General features: G+C 37.8%; 1 protein-coding gene across 3 annotated transcripts in view; it reads left to right on the plus strand.

The window, feature by feature from the left end:
- The window catches only part of RTN4 (reticulon 4), an 80,056-nt gene that overhangs the window by 10,198 nt on the left and 48,182 nt on the right, over positions 1–21,676 (plus strand). For 2 of the 3 annotated variants that reach the window (XM_050754624.1, XM_050754626.1), the window contains exons 2-3: positions 12,037–12,093; positions 12,776–15,178. The exons of the other annotated variant lie outside the window; for it this stretch is intronic. In XM_050754624.1, coding sequence (XP_050610581.1) covers positions 12,037–12,093; positions 12,776–15,178 — 2,460 coding nt within the window. The remainder of the gene's footprint in view (positions 1–12,036; positions 12,094–12,775; positions 15,179–21,676) is intronic. 3 annotated transcript variants of the gene reach the window in all.

The following is a 21,676-nucleotide window of genomic DNA, read 5'->3' on the forward strand; positions in this document are numbered from 1 at the left end:
TTATCTTGTCCCCTCTCCCTCTGTTGGAGTTTTAGTAGTTTGCATTACATTTATGGATTAATTTTGGGGAGAATCGAAATACTTTTGGTGTTAATATTGTGTATTTTTCCATAAACACATGGTTTTTATTAACATGTATTTAAAAAATTAGCATATAATTAGGTGAACTAGAGACTTTTCAAAATAAATATTCTAGCTTCCTTGAAACATACTGAATTATACAGGTATTTGGCTCTCTCTTTTCAGTTGATAATTGACTGAGAAAGAAAGCTAAGTCTTCCTGCTTTTTCATTTCAAAAAAAAATTGTGTTGAGAATGAAAAAAATATTCTCTGTATTCCTGTAGAGGAGCTACAGCTGCCAAATACTGGATTTTTTTTTTAAAAAGCAGTCTCTTTACATAGGTGGCCCTCTACTTTTCAAAAATAATTATTTCTTTAATAGCTTGTTCTTTTCATTGATGGAATTGTTACCACAGATACAGAAAGTTTATAAAGTTTTGTTGTTCAAGAGTTTGGAGTTGCTGCTTATATTAGTGGTCTCTTAGAAGTTCAGTATTAAGAAAAAAATTAATATGTTCCTTTTTTTTTTTTTTTTTAAACTAGGCCTAGGGCTGAGTAAGAGGACAAGAAAGATGGATAGAGGTTGTACTTATGAGAGGTACAGGTAGCAGATTAAGGAAAAAATACAAGCCCCTAGTTATAAAGAATTTTCTGCTCTTAAAACCAGAGGAGTTTTGTGATTGGCCTTACAGGACATATTTACAGATCTCTGAACTGCTTTTGTGGAAAGAGAGAAGCTTGCTTAAGGATTCCAGGTCTGCCTACATGTTCTTTCTCCCCAATTTTGTAGGTTGGTTTGTAAACTCGCCTAATTGGAAGGTGCCATTATTAAGTTCATTTATCTCAGTGCCCTGGCAACCCTAGATGGAGGTGACCTATGACCTAAAAGCATGACAACTTTTTTTGTTTCTAAGCTACTAGAGGTTTTGATCTCAGAAAATAAGGGAATTTACTTTTATTTATTGTTTTCTTTTCTGAAGAGGTTACCAAAGATGCTTGTATCTATGATATAAATCCCTTTCATAAATATTGTCTTTACAACTTCTCAGTCTCAGTTCATCAACATCATTGTTAAATTATGGAAAGTTTTATTTTACCAAATTCTGATATTTTAATTTTGTATAAAAACCAAATTTTATATAAAATAACTTGATAAAAACTTTGTTAGATGCTTTTGCTTGCATAGGTGAATTATTGGAAATCAGAATATAGAAAATCAAGTAAGTATTTCATTATATTTTATAGGCCATCTGTACTACACACAGATCGGCCATAAGGATTAGGGCTATAAGACATCACTTTTGAACAAGGACTGAGAAACTGCCACCTACAGCATACCTTCTCATTTACCCTCTTATCAACCAAACTCACTCTTGTTCCCTTATTAAAATTTTGTTAATGAAACATGTTGTGGGGCTATGGTTAAGTTTAACATTGATAGAATCAAACGTATATATTTTAATGGACTACTAAAAGAGTTGAGGGTAAAACTGTGTTTAAAATGGCTTCAATACAATAGAATTAGTATCAAGCATCCAGCTAATGTTCACATTTCCATTTATTTATTTAGAGATGGAGTTTCGCTCTTGTCACCCAGGCTGGAGTGCAGTGGTGTAATTTTGGCTTACTGCAACCTTCACCTCCTGGGTTTAAGTGATTCTCCTGCCTCAGTCTCCGAGTAGCTGTGATTGTAGGCACCCAAAACTACACCTGGCTAATTTTTGTATTTTTAGTAGAGAACGGGTTTTCACCATATTGGGCAGGCTGGTCTCGAACTCCTGACCTCAGGTGATTCACCTGCCTCGTTCCCCCAAAGTGCTGGTGTGAGCTTTACTGAATGTCATAAATGGTCTTTTTTTTTTTTTTTTTTTTTTTAACAGTTAGAATCAGAATTCAAGTAAGGTCCACATGTTACAGTAGATCAATTTGATTTATTAGTCTTTTAATCTGTCAACAGGTTCTCCCTTGCTTGTGGTCTCTCTCTCTCTCTCTGCAGTTTATTTGTTGAAGAATGCCCATACACTTTTTTCATTTTAATGTTTTTATTAAGATATAATTTACCTGCAGTAAAATGCACAGATCTTAAGTTTTAACAGTTTCATATTTTGACAAATGCATACATTTATTTAATCCACATCCCTGACAAGATATACAACATTTCTATCATCCTAGAAAGATCTCTTGGGTCCTTAGCAGTCAGTCCTTCAATTCTTTGCTCTGGTTCCTACCTCCTACACCAATCCCAAACAACTACTGTTTTGATTTCTTTCATCATAGATTAGTTTTACGTATTTTAAAGCATCAATCTGTATGAATGGAATCATACATTTTGTGCTTGGCTACTTGCATTCAGCATGATGCTTTTAAGACTTGCTAATGATGCTGCAGGTATCTCTAATTTGTTCCTTTTTACTGCTGAGTGGTATTCCATACTAAGAATATAGCACAGTTTAAGTATTTATTCACTTGTTGGGCGTTTGGATTATATTTTTTGGTTACCATGAACAAAAGAATGCTGTGAACGTTCTTACATAGACATTTTTGTATGCATATATTTTCATTTCTCTTAGGTAAATACTTGAGAGTAGAATTGCTGAGTCATGGGGTAACTATATATTTAACTTTATAAGAAGTTGCTTAACTGTTCCCCCAACCACTTCAAACAGCAATGTGTGAGAATTCTAGTGGCTCTACATTTGCACCAACATTTGATATTGTCAGTTTTTTGATTTCTAACCATTTTAGTGGTTATGTAGTGGTTCCTCATTGTGATCTTAATTTAGATTTCCCTAGTGACTAAAGAATTAGAGGACTTTTACATGTCCTTTATGTGTATGTTTTCTTTGGTGAAGTGTCTGTTCAAGTAATTTGCCCATTCTTAAATTGGGTTGTATGCCTTTTTTCCTACATATTTGTAAGAGTTATCTCTATATATTATGGATACAAATCTTTGGTCTGATACATGTGTTGTGAATATATTCTGCTAGTCTATAGCTTGCCTATTTTATTGATCATTTCTTTTGATGAGTATAAGTTTTTAATTTTGAGAAGTCATAATTACTTTTTCTTTCATGGTTAGTGCTTTCTTTGTGATGTCTAAGACATTTTTGCCTACTTCCAAGATTGTGAAGACACTTTGTTTTCTTCTAGAAGCTTGATAGTTTTAGCTTTTGTTTGTCTTTATCCATTTTGAGGTACTTTTTGTCTATGGTATGAGTTACCGTAGATCCAGATTTGTTTTTTTTCCATGCATATAATATCCAGTTTTCCCAGCGGAGTTTTTTGAAAATATTTTTCTTTTTCTATTGAATTGCTTTGATGCCTTTGGGAAAAAAAATTGACCATATGAAGTGTGTCTATTTATATACATCTATTTTGTGTTATTGATTTTTCTATCCTTATGCCAATACTTCATTATTGTAGCTTTATAGCAAGTCATAAATTAAGTAGTGTGACTGCAAGTTTGATCTTTTTTCAAAATTGTTTTGTGTCTTCTAGGTATCTAGTATTTCTGCATAAATTTCAGAATCAGCTTGTTCATTTCTATAACAGTCCTGTTACGAATTTGATTGGGATTGCATTGAATCTTTAACTTAGTAGGGGGGAATAAGTGACATCTTAGGATTTGAGATTTTATACTACTTCAAAGGTAACAAGTTAGCCTGTCATATAGTTTCATGGATGCTGGTAGAGGATATAAGATGCCTGGGTCAGAGGCAGAGGACCTTTATTACTCACAGCAATGACAGTAGCCAGAATATTAGCATTTTCTTGTGCTAGTTCCCTCAGCCCCATTTCACATGGAGCAACACTGAGATGGCTGAGTGAGATCTGCACCTATAGCAGGTTGTATTATAGGACAGAAATCTTAAGCTTAGGGAAACAAATCTTTTGTGTCACACAATAAACATGGCTGCTTGTTGCTGAAGAAGAAGAAACTAGCTCTGTTTTCTGAGGCTGTTCACAATACAAACATTTTTAAAAGATAGGAACATAGGGAAGATGTGTAAAAACACAATATACTCATAGAGAACTGCTTCCTGACACTCAACAATATTAACATCTTTCAACCCATGACTGTGCTATCTCTGTTGTTTAGATCATCTGTAATTTCTCAGCAGTGTTTTTCAGTATAGCAATTTTGTGCATCTCTTGTTAAATTTATGCCTAAATGTTTTATGTTTTTTTGTTATAGTAAATGATATTTAGAAAATATTTTCATTTTCCATTTGTTGCTACTATATGGAAATAGAGTTAAGTTTTGTATACTGTCTTTGCATCTATCCTATATCCTTGTAAATTCACTACCGGGTTTGGTAGGGTTATTTTATTTTGAATCCTTAGGATTTTCCAACTACACAGTCTTGTTGTCTATAAGTTAAGATAGTTTTACTTTTCTCTTCAGATCTTTATGAGAAGCCTGGTAGATTGCTTGTTTTACGCAGAATCTTGAGCGAATGCATTAGTCTTTCATCTTTAAGTATGATGTTAGCTGCGTATTTTTTCCTAGATATCCTGACTCTTAGGTTGAGAAAGCTTCCTTCTATTCCTAGTTTGCTGATAATTTTTATAACAGGTGTTGAAGTTTGTCAGATAAGTTTTTGACATTTGTTGAGATGATCATATGGTTTTTCTTTTTCGGGCTGTTACTATAGTGAATTTCATTATTTGATTTTATAAAATTTTTTTAATTTTTTTTTTTTTTTTTTTTTTTTTTTTGAGACAGAGTCTCGCTCTCTTACCTGGGCTGGAGTGCAGTGGCACGATCTTGGCTCACTGCAACCTCTGCCTCCTGGTTTCAAGCGTTTGTCATGCCTCAGCCTCCCGAGTCGCTGGGACTACAGGTGCACGCCACCACACCTGGGTAATTTTCGTATTTTTAGTGGAGACAGGGTCTTACCATGTTGCCCACGCTGGTCTCAAACTCTTGGCCTCAAGTGGTCTGCCCGCCTCCGCCTCCCAAAGTGCTGGGATTACGGGCATGAGCCACTGCTCATGGCCTATTGTTTGATTTTGAATGTTAAATCAATCTTACCTTCCTGGAATTAAACCCCATTTGGTGATTATTATACTTTTTATGAGTTGCTGGATTCAATCTGCTACTATTTTATTGGAGATTTTTTGCATGTGTGGTTATAAGGAATAATATTATATAAATTAATTTTAATTTTCTTGTAATATCCTTCTCTGGTTTTGGTATTAATGCATAAATCTATAAAAATTTTGGGGAAGAGTTTGCTTTTCCTTTATATGCTGAAAGAGTTTGTGTAAGGTTGGTACTATTGATTAGATGTTTTATAAAATTCACTAATGATTATGTACTCCATCTGTGCTTGGCGTTTTCTTCGTGGAGGTTTTAAATTACAAGTATAGTCACATAGGGCTATTCTGATTTTTGATTTCTGCTTGTGTCAGTTTTGGTAATTTGTGTCTTTCAAGGAATGCATCTATTTCATTTTGATGACTGGGTATAAAGAAACTTGTCTATTTCATTTTGATAAGTAGACATCAAGGAAATTGTCTACTCATCTAAGTTGTCTAATTTATTGCCATGAATTTGTACATAATGTTCTCTTATGTTTTTAGGACCTACAGTAATAGTCCCTCTTTTATTTTCAACACTTGCTTCCTCTCTCTGTCTCTCAGTCTCTGTCTCTCTTGATCATTTTAGGTGATTGTCAATTCTGTTGATCTTTTCAGGGAAGCAACTTTTTGTTTCATTGATTTTTTAAAATCTGTTTTCTATCATTGGTTTCTGCTCTTTACTACTTATTTTCTTTTACTTGTTTGGATTTAACTTGCTCTTTTAAAGTGGAAGCTTTACACTTTGATTTTAAGCCTTTTTTCTAAAAGCATTTAAAAGCTATAAATTTCTCTCTAAGCATTACTTAAGACCATTTTATCTTTTTTTTTTAATTTCTTCAGTTTTTTTTTTTTTAAAGAGACAGGGTCTTACTGTGTTGTCCAGGCGGGAGTGCAGTGGCGTGATCATGACATGTTACAGCCTCAAACTCCTGGGCTTGAGTGATCCTCCCACCTCAGCATCCTGAGTTGCTAGAACTAAAGGTGTGCACCACTACACCGGCTAATTTTTAAGTTTTCTGTAGAGATACGGTCTCACTGTGTTGTCCAAACTGGTGTCCAACTCCTGACCTCAAGTGCTTCTCCCACTTTGACCTCCCAAAGTGCTGGGGTTATAGGCATGAGCTACCATGCCTGGCCACTGTTGCTTTTGTTTTTTTTTTTTTTTTGAGACGGATTCTTGCTCTGTCATCCAGGCTGGAGTGCAGTGACGTGATCTCGGCTTACTGCAACCTCTGCTTCCTGGGTTCAAGCAATTCTCCTGCCTCAGCCTCCTGAGTAGCTGGGATTACAGGCACGCGCCCCCAGCTAATTTTTGTATTTTTAGCAGAGATAGGGTTTCACCATGTTGGTCAGGCTGGTCTCGAATTCGTGACCTCGTGAGCCACTGCACCCGGCCCACTGTTGCTTTTTAAGGGGACTGCAATTACAGGTATTTTAACTCCTTGATTGTCTCTCAGCACTGAGGCACTGTTCCTTTTTTCACTTGCGCTTTTCCCTTGCTGTGTTTCAGTTTGGATAATTTCTGTTGATCTTTCTTTAAGTTTGTTTATCAATAAATCTTTTTTCTGTATTGTCTAAACTGCCTTTAAGTTCATCTAGTGATTATTTTTTTCAGTTAATATAATTTACAGTTCTAGCATCTCCATTTGGTCCTTTAGTCTATATTTCTCCACCAAGATTCCCTGTCTTCTCTATATGTCTCTTTCTGTACTTAATATCTTAATAGCTATTTTAATTTTCATTTTAATAATTTGCTAATCCAGGCCAGGTGTGGAAGTTCACGCTTGTAATTCCAGCACTTTGGGAGGCTGAGGCTGGCAAATCACTTGAGGTCAGGAATTTGAGACCAGCCTGGCCAACATGGTGAAACCCTGTCTCTACTAAAAATACAAAAATTAGCTGGGTGTGATGGCGGACACCTGTAATCCCAGTTACTCAGAGGCTGAGGCAGGAGAATTGCTTGAACCTGGGAGGTGGAGGTTGCAGTGAGCCAAGATAGCCCCACTGTACTCCAGCCTGAGAGACAGAGTGAGACTCCACCTCAAAAAAAAAAGTGCAAATCCAACATCTACGTTATTTGTTTATATTTGCTATTCTTTCTTATTTATGGTCATGTTTTCTTGCTGCTTTACATGTCCAGTAGTTTTTTGTTTTATACTGTATGTCATGGATTCGGTGGTTTTAACTTTGTTCTGGCAGGCAGTTAATTTGCTGGAAAATCATTTTGATCCTTTCAAGTTTTGGTTGTAAAGTGAGGGTGGGTCTAGAGGCGGGGGTCTGCAGACTTACAGGGCCAGTTAGAGTAAATATTTTAGGCTTGTGGGCCATACAGCCTTTGTCTAAACTGTTCATCTCTGTTTTTATTGTGCAAAAGTAGCTATAGACAGTACAGAAGTGAATGGGCATGGCTGTGTTCCGATACAGTGTGGGCTCATGAGCCATGGTTTGCTGACTCTTGGTCTAGAGTGTCCTTTAGGCTTAGTGTAGTCCTGCTTGAGGTGTTTAGTGAGATCTTTCCTCTCTGCCTGGTCAGAATTTTTAGGTCAGGTCTTCCAGCACTTTCTGACCTTTGATACAATCCAGTTAGCTTGCAGATCTACCATAGGTTTCTTGGCTAGGCTTTGCCGAGTCTTGTGCTGTGCACATGCAGCGTAGTATTCACCCAGAGGTTTAAGAGGAACCCCTATCCAGATTTTTGGAGCTCCTTTTCTGTGAAGCTTTTCTTTGTATGTTACCCTGTCCCACAAATTCCAGACAACTCCTCAGTCTCCTTAGCTTAGCAAGAGTTTGCGGTGTTCTTGGGCTTCTCTCTGTACTGTAGACCAGAATGTGCCTTCAGACAGAAAGCAGGGTAGTCATCTCGCAGGTTTCCCTTTCCTCAGAATTCACACTGCTGTCCTGCCTGTTGTCCGTGTCTCAAGATAGTTGCTTCCAGTATTTTGCCCATATTTTTAGTTGCTTATATTGGAAGAATTAGTCTGTTGTAATTAATCTCATAGCCAGAAGCAGAAGTTCTGTGGTTTTAAAATGCAGGTTTTTTCTAATATTATCATTAGATACGATTTAAATGCCTGTGTTTTCTCATATGTGAAACGAGGTAAGAGTAGTACCTACCTTACAGGGTAGTTTTGAGAACTGAATGAACTTCTGAAACATATGTGCCGGCTCAGCACAGTACCTGTCCCACATTAATGTTTCCATAAATGTTGTTATATTGTAGAATAGAAGCAATTGATCAATGCAATATTTCTGCTAATTACAAGGTATTTACTGGGTGACAATTTACCTTGTTTGAGGTGAACAGACTTGAGGGGCTGATACAGTGAGAAGGATTGTACCAGTTGTACTCGTACATAAACACATCCTTCAGATGAAGCACATCTTATGCTTTGAGGAAGCCTAGCTAAAAAATAATAGTAACAAAGCACAAAGACTTGGGAATTAGATGTTTTGAATTCTGACCCTCTGGCCTCCTAGCTCTGTGACTTAGGGCAGGTTGTTACTTCTTTTTTCTTTTCCTCTCCCTCCTTCACAACATTTTTGAGGTGGGTACTGTTATTATCCTTACTTTACAAATTTCATGAGGCACAGAAAGGCTAAGAGTTACACCGTTATAAGTGATGGATTTGTGATTTGAACTTAGGCAATTCAGTTTCATGACCCATGATTGCCTTATTAGGAGTCTGAGCTGTATTCTTGAAGGCCCAGAAGATAACTATTCTGGATTATTTATTTATTTTTTTTGAGAGCTTTTAGAAATGTAGTATTTGTTTTATGGTTAACTCTGGATTTAATCCCATTTTACAAAATGAAGATTTTTCTTTTTTTCTTAAACATAATGAATCTTTGAAATACCAATTTGAAAACTTTTTTACTTAGAAAAATTCCAGGAATATAGTTTTTATTATAAGAGATTATTGTACTAGGTAAGAATAAGAGTACAGTATGTTAAAAAAAATACTTCAAAATTATGGCACAAATTTAGATGTAGTTTGTTTTCCCACTAATTTTAAAAATAATACGTGTTTCTAATTCACTTTCCAGATAGACAAGCCTCTGAATTAATGGCTTTTAACTATATTGTCTAGATAAAAAAGGCAACTATTTTGTTAAGAATTGGCTAACTCTTGTTTAGATGGAGCAGCTGTGCAATTATTTGGTTTTGCTCTTTGACCCTCAAATTTCAGTTTTATACAAGCTAATAATTCATTATTTTAGCTGAAGGGAACTTTCCATCATTTTACAAATGAGAAACTGTAATTTAAGATCACATAGCAAGTAATCTTTTAAAAATGTGTACACATATATATGCACTTTATTTAAAAATCTTATAAGCCATTATGTTACTCCTTTGACTGGATAGCCCATCCTACCTATTGCTCTAGGTTGGAGGAAACCCTTTTAAACACACATCATAAATTTCCTGTCATCGCCCTCATCTAAGAATCCTTTAAATGACATCATGCCCAGTATATATTTATCTAAAATATATAGGGCCTTGTGAAATTAGCTCTCCTAATTCATTAAGGGTAATACGCTTGGAAGGTAAGTCCATATTCATGCTAGCTACATCTCTTGGACTTTTATCTGTTTTGATCAGCCTTGTCTAGCTTGTCCATCCAGATGAAATTGTCTAAATTTATTAGGTTCAATCTGTTCAAGGAATATTACCTTCCAGTCATCTCTCAGGCTCTTTCAAATTGTCTGATGGTAGAGGCCTTTCTCTAGTGTAAACTGTAGAAGATCTTTAGCTTAGTGAAGAGGAGGCCTCCCCCTCTACACTTGTGGGTATATCTCGTCAGGTGGGACGAGAGACTGAGAAAAGAAATAAGACACCAAGTATAGAGAAACAACAGTGGGCCCAGGAGACCGGTACTCAGCATACCAAGGACCTGCACCAGCACCGGTCTCTGAGTTCCCTCAGTTTTTATTGATTATTTTCATTATCTCAGCAAGAGGAGTGTGGTAGGAGAGCAGGGTGATAATAAGGAAACGGTCAGCAAGAAAACATGTGAGCAAAAGAATCTGTGTCATAATTAAATTCAAGGGGAGGTACTATGCCTGGATGTGCACGCAGGCCAGATTATGTTTCTCTCCGCCCAAACATCTCAGTGGAGGGCAGTTTTTCTCCTATCTCTGAATTGAACAAATGTACAGTCGGGTTTTATACTGAGACATTCAGTTCCCAGGGGCAGGCAGGAGACAGTGGCCTTCCTCTATCTCAACTGCAAGAGGCTTTCCTCTTTAATCCACCTCAGCACAGACCCTTTATGGGTGTCTGGCTGGGGGACGGTCAGGTCTTTCTCATCCCATGAGGCCATATTTCAGACTATGACATGGGGAGAAACCTTGGACAATACCCGGTTTTCCAAGGCAGAGGTCCCTGTGGCTTTTCGCAGTGCATTGTGCCCCTGGTTTATTGAGACTAGAGAATGGTGATGACTTTTGCCAAGCATACTCCTTGTAAACATTTTGTTAACAAGGCATGTCCTGCACAGCCCTAGATCCCTTAAACCTTGATTCCATACAACACATGTTTCTGTGAGCACAAGGTGGGGCAAAGTGGCTGGGGCAAAGTTACAAATTAACAGCATTTAAGCAAAGTAGTTTTTCAGCTGCAGGTCAAAATGGAATTTCTTGTGTCTTCCCTTTCTACATGGACACAGTAACAGTCTGATCTTTCTTTCTTTTCCCTACAGCTTAGGGTCTCCCAACTGCAGGTTCAAGATGACATTGTACAAAGTTAATATTACCAATATAGAGTGTGTTTGTTAGCTTGGGCTGCTGTAACAAAGTACCATAGGCTGGGTGGCTGAACAGAAATTTACTTTTCACAGTTCTGGAGGCTGGTGAGTCTAAGATCAAGGTGCTGGCAAGGTAGATTTCTTTCTGAGGCCTCTTCTCCTGGCTTATAGGTGACCACCATCTCATTGTGTGCTCACATGACCTCTTATGTGTGCCTGGGGAGACAGGGAGCATGACAGCAAGCTCTCTGGTGTCTCTTCCTATAAGGGCACTAATCCCCTCGGCCCTGGCCCCCCCCCCCCCCCCCCCGACTGCATTTAACCCTAATCACCTCCCAAAGTCCCCATCTTCAGATACTGTCACATTCCGGGTTGGGGCTTTAACATGAGTTTTGGAGGAGATATAAGCATTCAGTTCTGTAACATACAGTGATTAAGGAAATGGGCTCTGGAATTGAATTGTCTGTCTCTCACTAGTTGTGTATACAAATAGCAAGTAGCCCTCACTTAGGTTAATTTTAAATAACACCAATAATAGTGTTGTCCTAAAGGCAGTTAATTATTATTATTATTTTTTTTGTATTTTGGACTCTGGCATTTGGACGTTGGCACAGGACTAATGTCTTCAAAGAACAGGGTACAATGACTGTAACAACTTAGAATGTAAGAGAAAATGCGTAATTCTTTAAAAGTGTTTTTCTAAATTAAACATATGCCAGTAACAAAAGATTAAACATTTGTAGTTGTTAATTTTATTCAAATTCAGCTTTTTATTTTTGGCTTGAATAGAACAAGACAATTTACCTATATGAAAACCTTTGTGAAAGCTTTGGATGTGATACGTTAAGTAGAACAGTATTTTAAAGCCACTTTGATTCATAAGTTTCTTTAACATAAACAGGTTGTATTGCGTCTTGAAAAATGATAGGTTCTATGGATAACATTTAATTAATTTTATAATATATGTGATGATTTAACCTGAATTAATGGCACTTCTTTTTCTGACTTCCTTTTGATCTTGGCCCTTTCTCTGTAAAGTTTTTTGTTAACTTATTACAAACTGAACCCTGGCTTGCTCCTCTGATCTTTAGTCTCCTTTCAGTCTGTCTTTATTTCTGCTGAGGTTATATTCTATTTGTTTTTCAGATGAGACCCTTTTTGCTCTTCCTGCTGCATCTGAGCCTGTGATACGCTCCTCTGCAGGCAAGTTCTTTTCTGCCAGCCTTTTATCCTCTCTGTATTCTAACTTTAACTTTTTAGTGTGTTAACTCTATGCAGAGTAGCTTGGATTTACTAAAAATTAGCATGGTTCCAAGAATGTCTGTCTACTGGAAAAGTTGAAATTTGCATTTGATATGGTATGCCCAAGGAAAAAATGAGCAAAATCCGATGAACACTTGGAAGTACATAAGGAATTCTTGGACCCTTGAATTACATTTACATATTTACAATTCCCTTTCTCCAAATATAGTTTGAGTATAGCCAGAAAGACTTTCCTGTAAATAAATACCAGTCTATGGCATTTAATTACCCAGTGCCCCTTCTTTCCTATACTGTCACTCAAACTCTTTTCGCAGATATTCTTCTCTTCTCTAAAACTAGCTCTTAGTATCTTAGTTGATAACATTTGAGGTTTACTCAGACTTGATTTGTCTTTGCATAGCATGTAATTGCCTCTGTAGCCATGCATATGTTATATTTACAGTAGCTTAATATTTTCAGTAATGATTAAAGTCTACTCTATTGTTACTTATTAATTGCTATTAACATTTCATTTTAATAAACAATAAGTCTTTACTAACACTATTTTGAATCTGTCATAAAACTTGCATTAACTCTGAGAACACTGGCATTCTCTAACTTTCCTTTCTGTCCATGGTCACAGAAAATATTATGGACTTGAAGGAGCAGCCAGGTAACACTATTTCGGCTGGTCAAGAGGATTTCCCATCTGTCCTGCTTGAAACTGCTGCTTCTCTTCCTTCTCTGTCTCCTCTCTCAGCTGCTTCTTTTAAAGAACATGAATACCTTGGTAATTTGTCAACAGTATTACCCACCGAAGGAACACTTCAAGAAACTGTCAATGAAGCTTCTAAAGAGTTCTCAGAGAAGGCAAAAACTCCACTTGTAGATAGAGATTTAACAGAGTTTTCAGAATTAGAATACTCAGAAATGGGATCATCATTCAGTGTCTCTCCAAAAGCAGAATCTGCCATAATAGTAGCAAATCCTAGGGAAGAAATAATCGTGAAAAATAAAGAAGAAGAGAATTTAGTTAGTAATAACATCCTTCATAATCAACAAGAGTTGCCTATAGCTCTTACTAAATTGGTTAAAGAAGAGGATGAAGTTATGTCTTTAGAAAAAGCAAAAGACAGTTTTAATGAAAAGAGAATTGCAGTGGAAGCTCCTATGAGGGAGGAATACGCAGACTTCAAACCATTTGAGCGAGTATGGGAAGTGAAAGATAGTAAGGAAGATAGTGATGTGTTGGCTGCTGGAGGTAAAATCGAGAGCAAGTTGGAAAGTAAAGTGGATAAAAAAGGTTTTGCAGATAGCCTTGAGCAAACTAATCACGAAAAAGATAGTGAGAGTAGTAATGATGATACTTCTTTCCCCAGTACACCAGAAGCTATAAAGGATCGTTCAGGAGCATATATCACATGTGCTCCTTTTAACCCAGCAGCAACTGAGAGCATTGCAACAAACATTTTTCCTTTGTTAGGAGATCATACTTCAGAAAATAAGACCGATGAAAAAAAAATAGAAGAAAAGAAGGCCCAAATAGTAACAGAGAAGAATACTAGCACCAAAACATCAAACCCTTTTCTTGTAGCAGCACAGGATTCTGAGACAGATTATGTCACAACAGATAATTTAGGAAAGGTGACTGAGGAAGTAGTGGCAAACATGCCTGAAGGCCTGACTCCAGATTTAGTACAGGAAGCATGTGAAAGTGAATTGAATGAAGTTACTGGTACAAAGATTGCTTATGAAACAAAAATGGACTTGGTTCAAACATCAGAAGTTATGCAAGAGTCCCTCTATCCTGCAGCACAGCTTTGCCCATCATTTGAAGAATCAGAAGCTACTCCTTCGCCAGTTTTGCCTGACATTGTTATGGAAGCACCATTGAATTCTGCAGTTCCTAGTGCTGGTGCTTCGGCGGTACAGCCCAGCTCATCACCATTAGAAGCTTCTTCAGTTAATTATGAAAGCATAATACATGAGCCTGAAAACCCCCCACCATACGAAGAGGCCATGAGTGTATCACTAAAAAAAGTATCAGGAATAAAGGAAGAAATTAAAGAGCCTGAAAGCATTAATGCAGCTGTTCAAGAAACAGAAGCTCCTTATATATCTATTGCATGTGATTTAATTAAAGAAACAAAGCTTTCTGCTGAACCAACTCCAGATTTCTCTGATTATTCAGAAATGGCAAAAGTTGAACAGCCAGTGCCTGATCATTCTGAGCTAGTTGAAGATTCCTCACCTGATTCTGAACCAGTTGACTTATTTAGTGATGATTCCATACCTGACGTTCCACAAAAACAAGATGAAGCTGTGATGCTTGTGAAAGAAAATCTCCCTGAAACTTCATTTGAGTCAATGATAGAACATGAAAATAAGGAAAAACTTAGTGCTTTACCACCTGAGGGAGGAAAGCCATATTTGGAATCTTTTAAGCTCAATTTAGATAACACAAAAGATACCCTGTTACCTGATGAAGTTTCAACATTGAGCAAAAAGGAGAAAATTCCTTTGCAGATGGAGGAGCTCAGTACTGCAGTTTATTCAGATGATGACTTATTTCTTTCGAAGGAAGCACAAGTAAGAGAAACTGAAACATTTTCAGATTCATCTCCAATTGAAATTATAGATGAGTTCCCTACACTGATCAGTTCTAAAACTGATTCATTTTCTAAATTAGCCAGGGAATATACTGACCTAGAAGTATCCCACAAAAGTGAAATTGCTAATGCCCCGGGTGGAGCTGGGTCATTGCCTTGCACAGAATTGCCCCATGACCTTTCTTTGAAGAACATACAACCCAAAGTTGAAGAGAAAATCAGTTTCTCAGATGACTTTTCCAAAAATGGGTCTGCTACATCAAAGGTGCTCTTATTGCCTCCAGATGTTTCTGCTTTGACCACTCAAGCAGAGATAGGCGGCATAGTTAAACCCAAAGTTCTTATGAAAGAAGCTGAGAAAAATCTTCCTTCTGATACAGAAAAGGAGGACAGATCACCATCTGCTATATTTTCAGCAGAGCTGAGTAAAACTTCAGGTAATCCAATCTATATGCATTTTGTGCTTTCATACCACTTTTTGACTTAGGGAACATTCCACTACATTTTGTGTTTTATGTTATGTTTATAGTGTCTAATATGTCACATTGATAAGAAGTCTTCTCCACTTTCTCACTTAAAGGTTGTAGTGGTTTTTCTAACTCTCTTGCACTCAGCATTCACCCTTAACTTTTCCACACAGTTACACTTTTATAATGCACTATGGAACTATTAATAGAAAATATTTTTGTTTATAAGAATTGACTTTAGTACCTATTTATTTATTTATTTCACTTGTTTTTCTTGATAACATGAAGAGCAAGAGATATTAAAATATTTTCAGATGTGTTTTTGTTATCCCAGAAATTATCATATTTAATTTTTAAAGAACATTTCTGTAGCATGTTTTAAATATTTCAATATAGTATAGTACTTTTCCAGTGGTAGGTATAAAGTTAGGCATATTGAGTGTAGACTTTTTGTTGAAAAGTATAAATTGAGTTATGCTATTATGAATTATTTTGAAAAGTACCAATTCTCCTTTTTTTCTTTTGACTATCCATTTTACACATACCTGATTTGCATAAGGTGATTTGCACATGTGCTCTTTATTAGTATTCTGATTTGGCTACGTTTTCTCTAAAATAGTGATTAGGATAAATTTACTGAATATGCTTATGTATGTAAGTGCTGGTGCTTCAGCAGTACAGTCCAGCTCATCACCATTGGAACAGTGGTAGACCAGTTGCTGTAATGTAAGAAAGAGGAGATTATGAACATTGAGGCAGTGGGATGAGCACAGAGACATAGGACTTGGTGTTTGATGGATAAGGACGTAAAGGATGAGGGGAAGAAGTAAAGATGACCCCAGGAACCCTGGATTTCATTCTTGGCATGTGCACATGTATGGATGGCAGTATGAGAAACAGATAGGGAACATGAGAGATTAAAGTAGATTTAAGAAGGAAGATACAAATTCGGTTTTGAATATGTTGGTATTGATGTACATACCTTTAAGATATCCAGTAAGTTATGGATATTATACATATGCAGCTCTTGAGAGAGATCTTGGCTGTATGTGTCTGTCGTGGGCTTAGAGATAGAAATTAAAGCCCCAGATATCAACTGGGGAGAATCAAGAGAAGAGGACTACTTGAAGGTGGAAGGTCAAAATTATCAAATACTAGAGAGGTCAGTTAAGGATTGCAAGTTGGTCAAAAAGGCGGGAAGGTGTTGGCATGACAGCGGCAAATGGTGTGTGCTTGGGCATGGCTAGGATTGAGAAGTGAATGAGATTTGAGCAAATCAGTAGTAAATGTTGATTACTCTTAAGTTTGAATGTTTTACTGGAGAAAAATTAAAAGATTAGCAAGCAGGAAGGAGAGTATGTAGTGGAGGAAGGGCCTTTTTTTTTTTTTTTTCTTTTTTTAAGATGAGAAGGGGAAAATCTGATTACAGGTGCTGGCAGAAAGTCAGAAGGGGATAGGGAATGTGCTCCCTGGTTCAGGTGGAAGAATTAGCATTACAAGGAAGGATACAGCTTTGATTGTAGTGAGTGGAAAGGAAAGTGTGGGTATTCATACTGTTAGGGTTTTGTGGCTGAAAGTTGAGGGAATTATTTGCTGGTTTATGTTTATTCTTTAAAGCAGTATGTTAGTTCATTTGCTAGGAATGAACTAGGTCATGATTGGGTGGAAGAGGTCTGCAATACCTCTGACTAGGGAAACCAAAGGCATTGTATTAGGAGCCTAATCAAGGTCGAAAGGTGGTCTCAATGGTAGGGTGACTTTTCTTTGACTGTGCCAAACAACCTAGGTATGGATTCAGAGAAGGCAAATGGTTGTAGTGACTCAAGGATGTGTTTTGGTAGGTGGGCCCTATGGAAGGACAGTAAGTCAAGAAAGTCGAGGCTGATAGCGAGAGAGTAATTTGAAGTGATGGACTGTGGCATCTAAGTTGAAGGATGTGAATAGAAAAAGGTAGGAGAGGTAGGAGGAGAGTAGATGGTCAGTGAACTCAAGGCCCAAATTAGGTTTAAGAACCAAGAGTAGTAGGAATAAATACATGCCAGAATGATTGGAGATTGTGGTCAGAGGAGGGGAGAGAGAGAAAGAATGAATGCGCGGGATAGCAGGGTGGAGGTGTGTGTGTGTGTGTGTGTGTGTGTGTGGGATGTTGAATTTAGAATTTCAGAGAAATAGCAGTTCAGGTTGATTATAATGGCCAGTGATAGGCCATGAGGCAAAGGCCTACTGTGTAGTCAGATTAGGATTGCTAGAGGTGAGGTCAAGTAAACTATGAGGCCGTGATACTGGATTGCACTTCTTCATAACATTGAAGTCACCCAGGATGATGGCAGGACTAGGGGTGGAGAGGAAGACTGGGGTAAGAGTCTGTGGTAAAGGGCAGTGAGGTAACTGGAGGATGGTAGATAGAAGAAATGAGGAAGGATAGAGAATGACATAGTGGAATAGCCAAGACTTTTGCCCAAGGCCTCTGAAATAAAGTTTGGTGAGCAGTGGGTACTGACCTCCCCCCGCCTCCCTTAGGTGTGTAGAGTATGAGAGAACGATTGAGCCTTCATTTAGCAAGTTGCACAGGGAAAGCAGTATCCTCAAGGAAGAGCCGGGTTTTAGTGAAGATGAGGTAAAGGCAGGAATGTTCAGTAAAGAAGTTGAGGATTAGAGGAGCTGGTTCACAGTGGAAGGGGGTTTCAAACAGCACAGTAAAATGGTTTAGGAGGGAAGAGTAGAAAGAAGGGTCTTAGAAGCCCAGAGCAGTGTGGTGATGACTGGTGAAGAGCAAGGAGTAATCAGTATAGCAACGCCTTTGAAGTCTCCCTTCCCCACCAGTGCTCCCTCCCGAAACTTAAAGCTAGCAGTTCTCTGGTAGATGTGGCCCTCAGGAATTTCAGTATTTCAGGAGTCACCTGCTTCTTGGATTGTTTTTGTTAAACGTGGGAAATCTGTAGCCTAATAGTTTAGAAGAAAGGGAAGAAAAGGGGGCATTGCCTTTGAAAGCTTAATGGGGATGGTGGAAGAAAGTGTAAGCAATGCTTGGGCATTCTCTTTTAGAATATGTTTATCTCCCTTCTCTGAGAAAATTGGTATTTCCTGCCTTTTTGACTTCACCTTTTTTGATATTAGTTATCATAGCAACTTACTAGGGAATAGAGAATTATTTAGAACACCCAGTATATGTATTCTACAAAAGTTATGGGAAGGAAACCCAGTATTACTGTAATGAAAACAATATAGGTGACCTGAGGTTTTAGTCTTGACTATACCATTGACAATCACTTTGTTTCTCTACATGTCAGTTTCCTTTTCTATAAAAGGAAGGGTGGATTAGCTCAAGTCTTTGCAACTTAATAATTTTCTTGACTTGATTATATAACAGGCATCTGTTAAAAGCAGGTAAGTAGTGGCTGAGCTTGGTGGCTCATGCCTGTAATCCCAGCTCTCAGGGAGGCAGAGGTGGGAGGATGGCTTGAGCCCAGGAGTTTGAGACCTGCCTGGGCAATATAGCAGGACCCTGTTCTCCAAAAAAAAAAAAAGGAAAAAAAAAGACCCCCCCCTCCCAAAAAAATAGGTGTAAAATCAGGTAAGAGTTGCTTTAACATGCTTATATCAAGCACTATACGAGATTTTTTTGGGGGGTGGGGGAGGGGAAAAGATGAAACTAAGACGAGGTTTTGCCCTTATGCAACTTACAGCCAGCTGGTGTAGACACACTGTTGAGGACGTAGTTAAACATTGTATAGTGAGGATAGGTACTTACCTCTCTGTCTTCCTGAAAGTGAAGTTTAAGTGTACCGAAGTCAAATGTACCAAAATACAGCAATGGTCTTATAAAACGTAAGGGAAGCTCTCTTATCAGATGGCTTAAAAGTTTTTTGCCATCTCTAATTATGAAATACTTAAGTGTGTTTTTTAAAAAATTCTGGGTCATTTTACTGTATATGCATTTAAACATTAAAAGTATTAAATAATAAAATACTAATTTCCTCAGATCATTTATTATCTCATATGTTCTTTTGTTTTTTTTGAGACAGGTTCTTGCTGTGTCACCCAGGCTGAAGTGCAGTGGTGCGATTATGGCTCACTGCAGCCTCGACTTCTCAGGGTCAGGTGGTCCTCAGCCTCCCAAGTAACTGGGACCACAGGCTCATGTCACTATGCCCGGCTAATTATTTTTGTAGAGAGGAGGTCTTGCCTTGTTGCCCAGGCTGGTCTCAAACTCCTGGGTTCAAGGATCCTCCTGCCGCTGCCTCTCAAAGTGCTGGGATTACAGGCGTAAGCCTCCAGGCCTTTCCTGTTCTTGTTTTCTTAAAATGACATTTTGTAGGCAGAAATCAGTTTTAGTTTTAGGAAGAAAGACTGATTTTGCAAGAGAGGTGAATAAGGTATTATGATGCAGATGGTGCTTTATTAATTTGGGGGAATCAGGTTTGTCAAGAAACTAATGAATTCTGGTCTTCTTCCCCCCTCCATTTGTAAAGAAATGTGTGACAAACTATATTCTTACTATTGGAATGTAAATACTGATTTTTTTTCTCAGTAATATCAATGAATGTTCTTGGCATTTCCCCAATGAATGTTATTGGCATTTTTTTTTTCCAAAAATTGATTGGCTATAGATATGTGAATTAATTTCTGGGTTATATCTATTCTGTTCCATTGGTCTGTGTTGCTGTTTTTATGCCAGTACCATCCTGTTTTGGTTACTTCAACTGTGTAGTATATTTTGAAATTACTTAATTATTTTAAATTAATTATTTTAGTAATAAGGATTTTTTTTGGGGGGGTGGCGGGGAGACGAAGTCTCTCTCTGTCTCCCAGACTGGAGTGCAGAGGCGCAATCTCAGCTCACTGCAAGCTCCGCCTCCCGGGTTCATGCCATTCTCCTGCCTCAGCCTCCCGAGTAGCTGGGAGTACAGGCGCCCACCACCATGCCCGGATAATTTTTTTTGTATTTTTAGTAGAGATGGGGTTTCACCGTGTTAGCCAGGATGATCTCGATCTCCTGACCTCGTGATCCGCCCGCCTCAGCCTCCCAAAGTGCTGGGATTACAGGCGTGAGCCACCAGGCCCGGCCTAGTATGGCCATTTTTTAACAATATTAACTCTTCTGATCCATGAACATGGAATGTCTTTCTTTGCATTTGTTTGTATCCTCTTCAGTTTCTTTCATCATTGTTTTGTAGATTTCCTTATAGAGGTCTTTCATCTCCTTACACTTATTCCAAGGTGTTTTTTTTTTTAAGCTATTGCAAATAGAGTTTCCTACTTGATTTCTTTTTCAGCTAGTTTATTGTGTATAGACGTGCAATAATTTTGTATATTGATTTTATATCTTGCAACTTTACAGAATTTACAAGGTTTTGGTAGTCTTTAGGTTTTTCTTTATGTAAGATCATGTCATCTGCAAACAGGGACAATTTGACTTCCTCCTTTCTAATTTGGATATCCTTTATTGTCTTTTGCCCAATTGCTCTGGGTAGGACTTCCCATTTCCAGTCTTTATTTTTTATAACATTAGCAGTTTTTTTTTTTTTTTGGTAATTATTATACTTTATGTTCTAGGGTACATGTGCACCATGTGACGGTTTGTTACGTATGTATACATGTGCCATGTTGGTGTGCTGCATCCATTAACTCATCATTTATATTAAGTATATCTCCTAATGCTATCCCTTCCCACTCCCCCCACCCCACAACAGGCCCCTGTGTGTGATGTTCCCCTTGCTGTGTCCAGGTGTTCTCATTGTTCAGTTCCCACCTATGAGTGAGAACATGTGGTGTTTGGTTTTCTGTTCTTGTGATAGTTTGCTGAGAATGATGGTTTCCAGCTTCATCCACATCCCTACAAAGGACATGAACTCATCCTTTTTTATGGCTGCATAGTATTCCATGGTGTATATGTGCCACATTTTCTTAATCCAGTCTGTCATTGATGGACATTTGGTTTGATTCCAAGTCTTTGCTATTGTGAATAGTGCTGCATTAAACATATGTGTGCACGTGTCTTTATAGCAGCATGATTTATAATCCTTTAGGTATATCCCCAGTAACGGGATGGCTGGGTCAAATGGTATTTCTGGTTCTAGATCCCTGAGGAATCGTCGCAGTCTTTCACGATGGTTGAACTAGTTTACAGTCCCACCAACAGTGTAAAAGTGTTCCTATTTCTCCACATCCTCTCCAGCACCTGTTGTTTCCTGACTTTTTAATGATCACCATTCTAACTGGTGTGAGATGGTATCTCACTGTGGTTTTTGATTTGCGTTTCTCTGATGGCGAGTGGTGATGAGCATTTTTTCATGTGTCTGTTGGCTGCATAAATGTCTTCTTTTGAGAAGTGTCTGTTCATATCCTTTGCCCACTTTTTGATGGGATTGTTTGTTTTTTCTTGTAAATTTGTTTGAGGCAGTTTTAAAGAGCACAGGGCCTCTCTTTCCCCCCCTTTGTAATAGAACATTCCTCATAGTGGATTTA

The sequence above is a fragment of the Macaca thibetana genome, chromosome 13, assembly GCF_024542745.1.
Source record: "Macaca thibetana thibetana isolate TM-01 chromosome 13, ASM2454274v1, whole genome shotgun sequence".
Classification (NCBI taxonomy): domain Eukaryota; kingdom Metazoa; phylum Chordata; class Mammalia; order Primates; family Cercopithecidae; genus Macaca; species Macaca thibetana.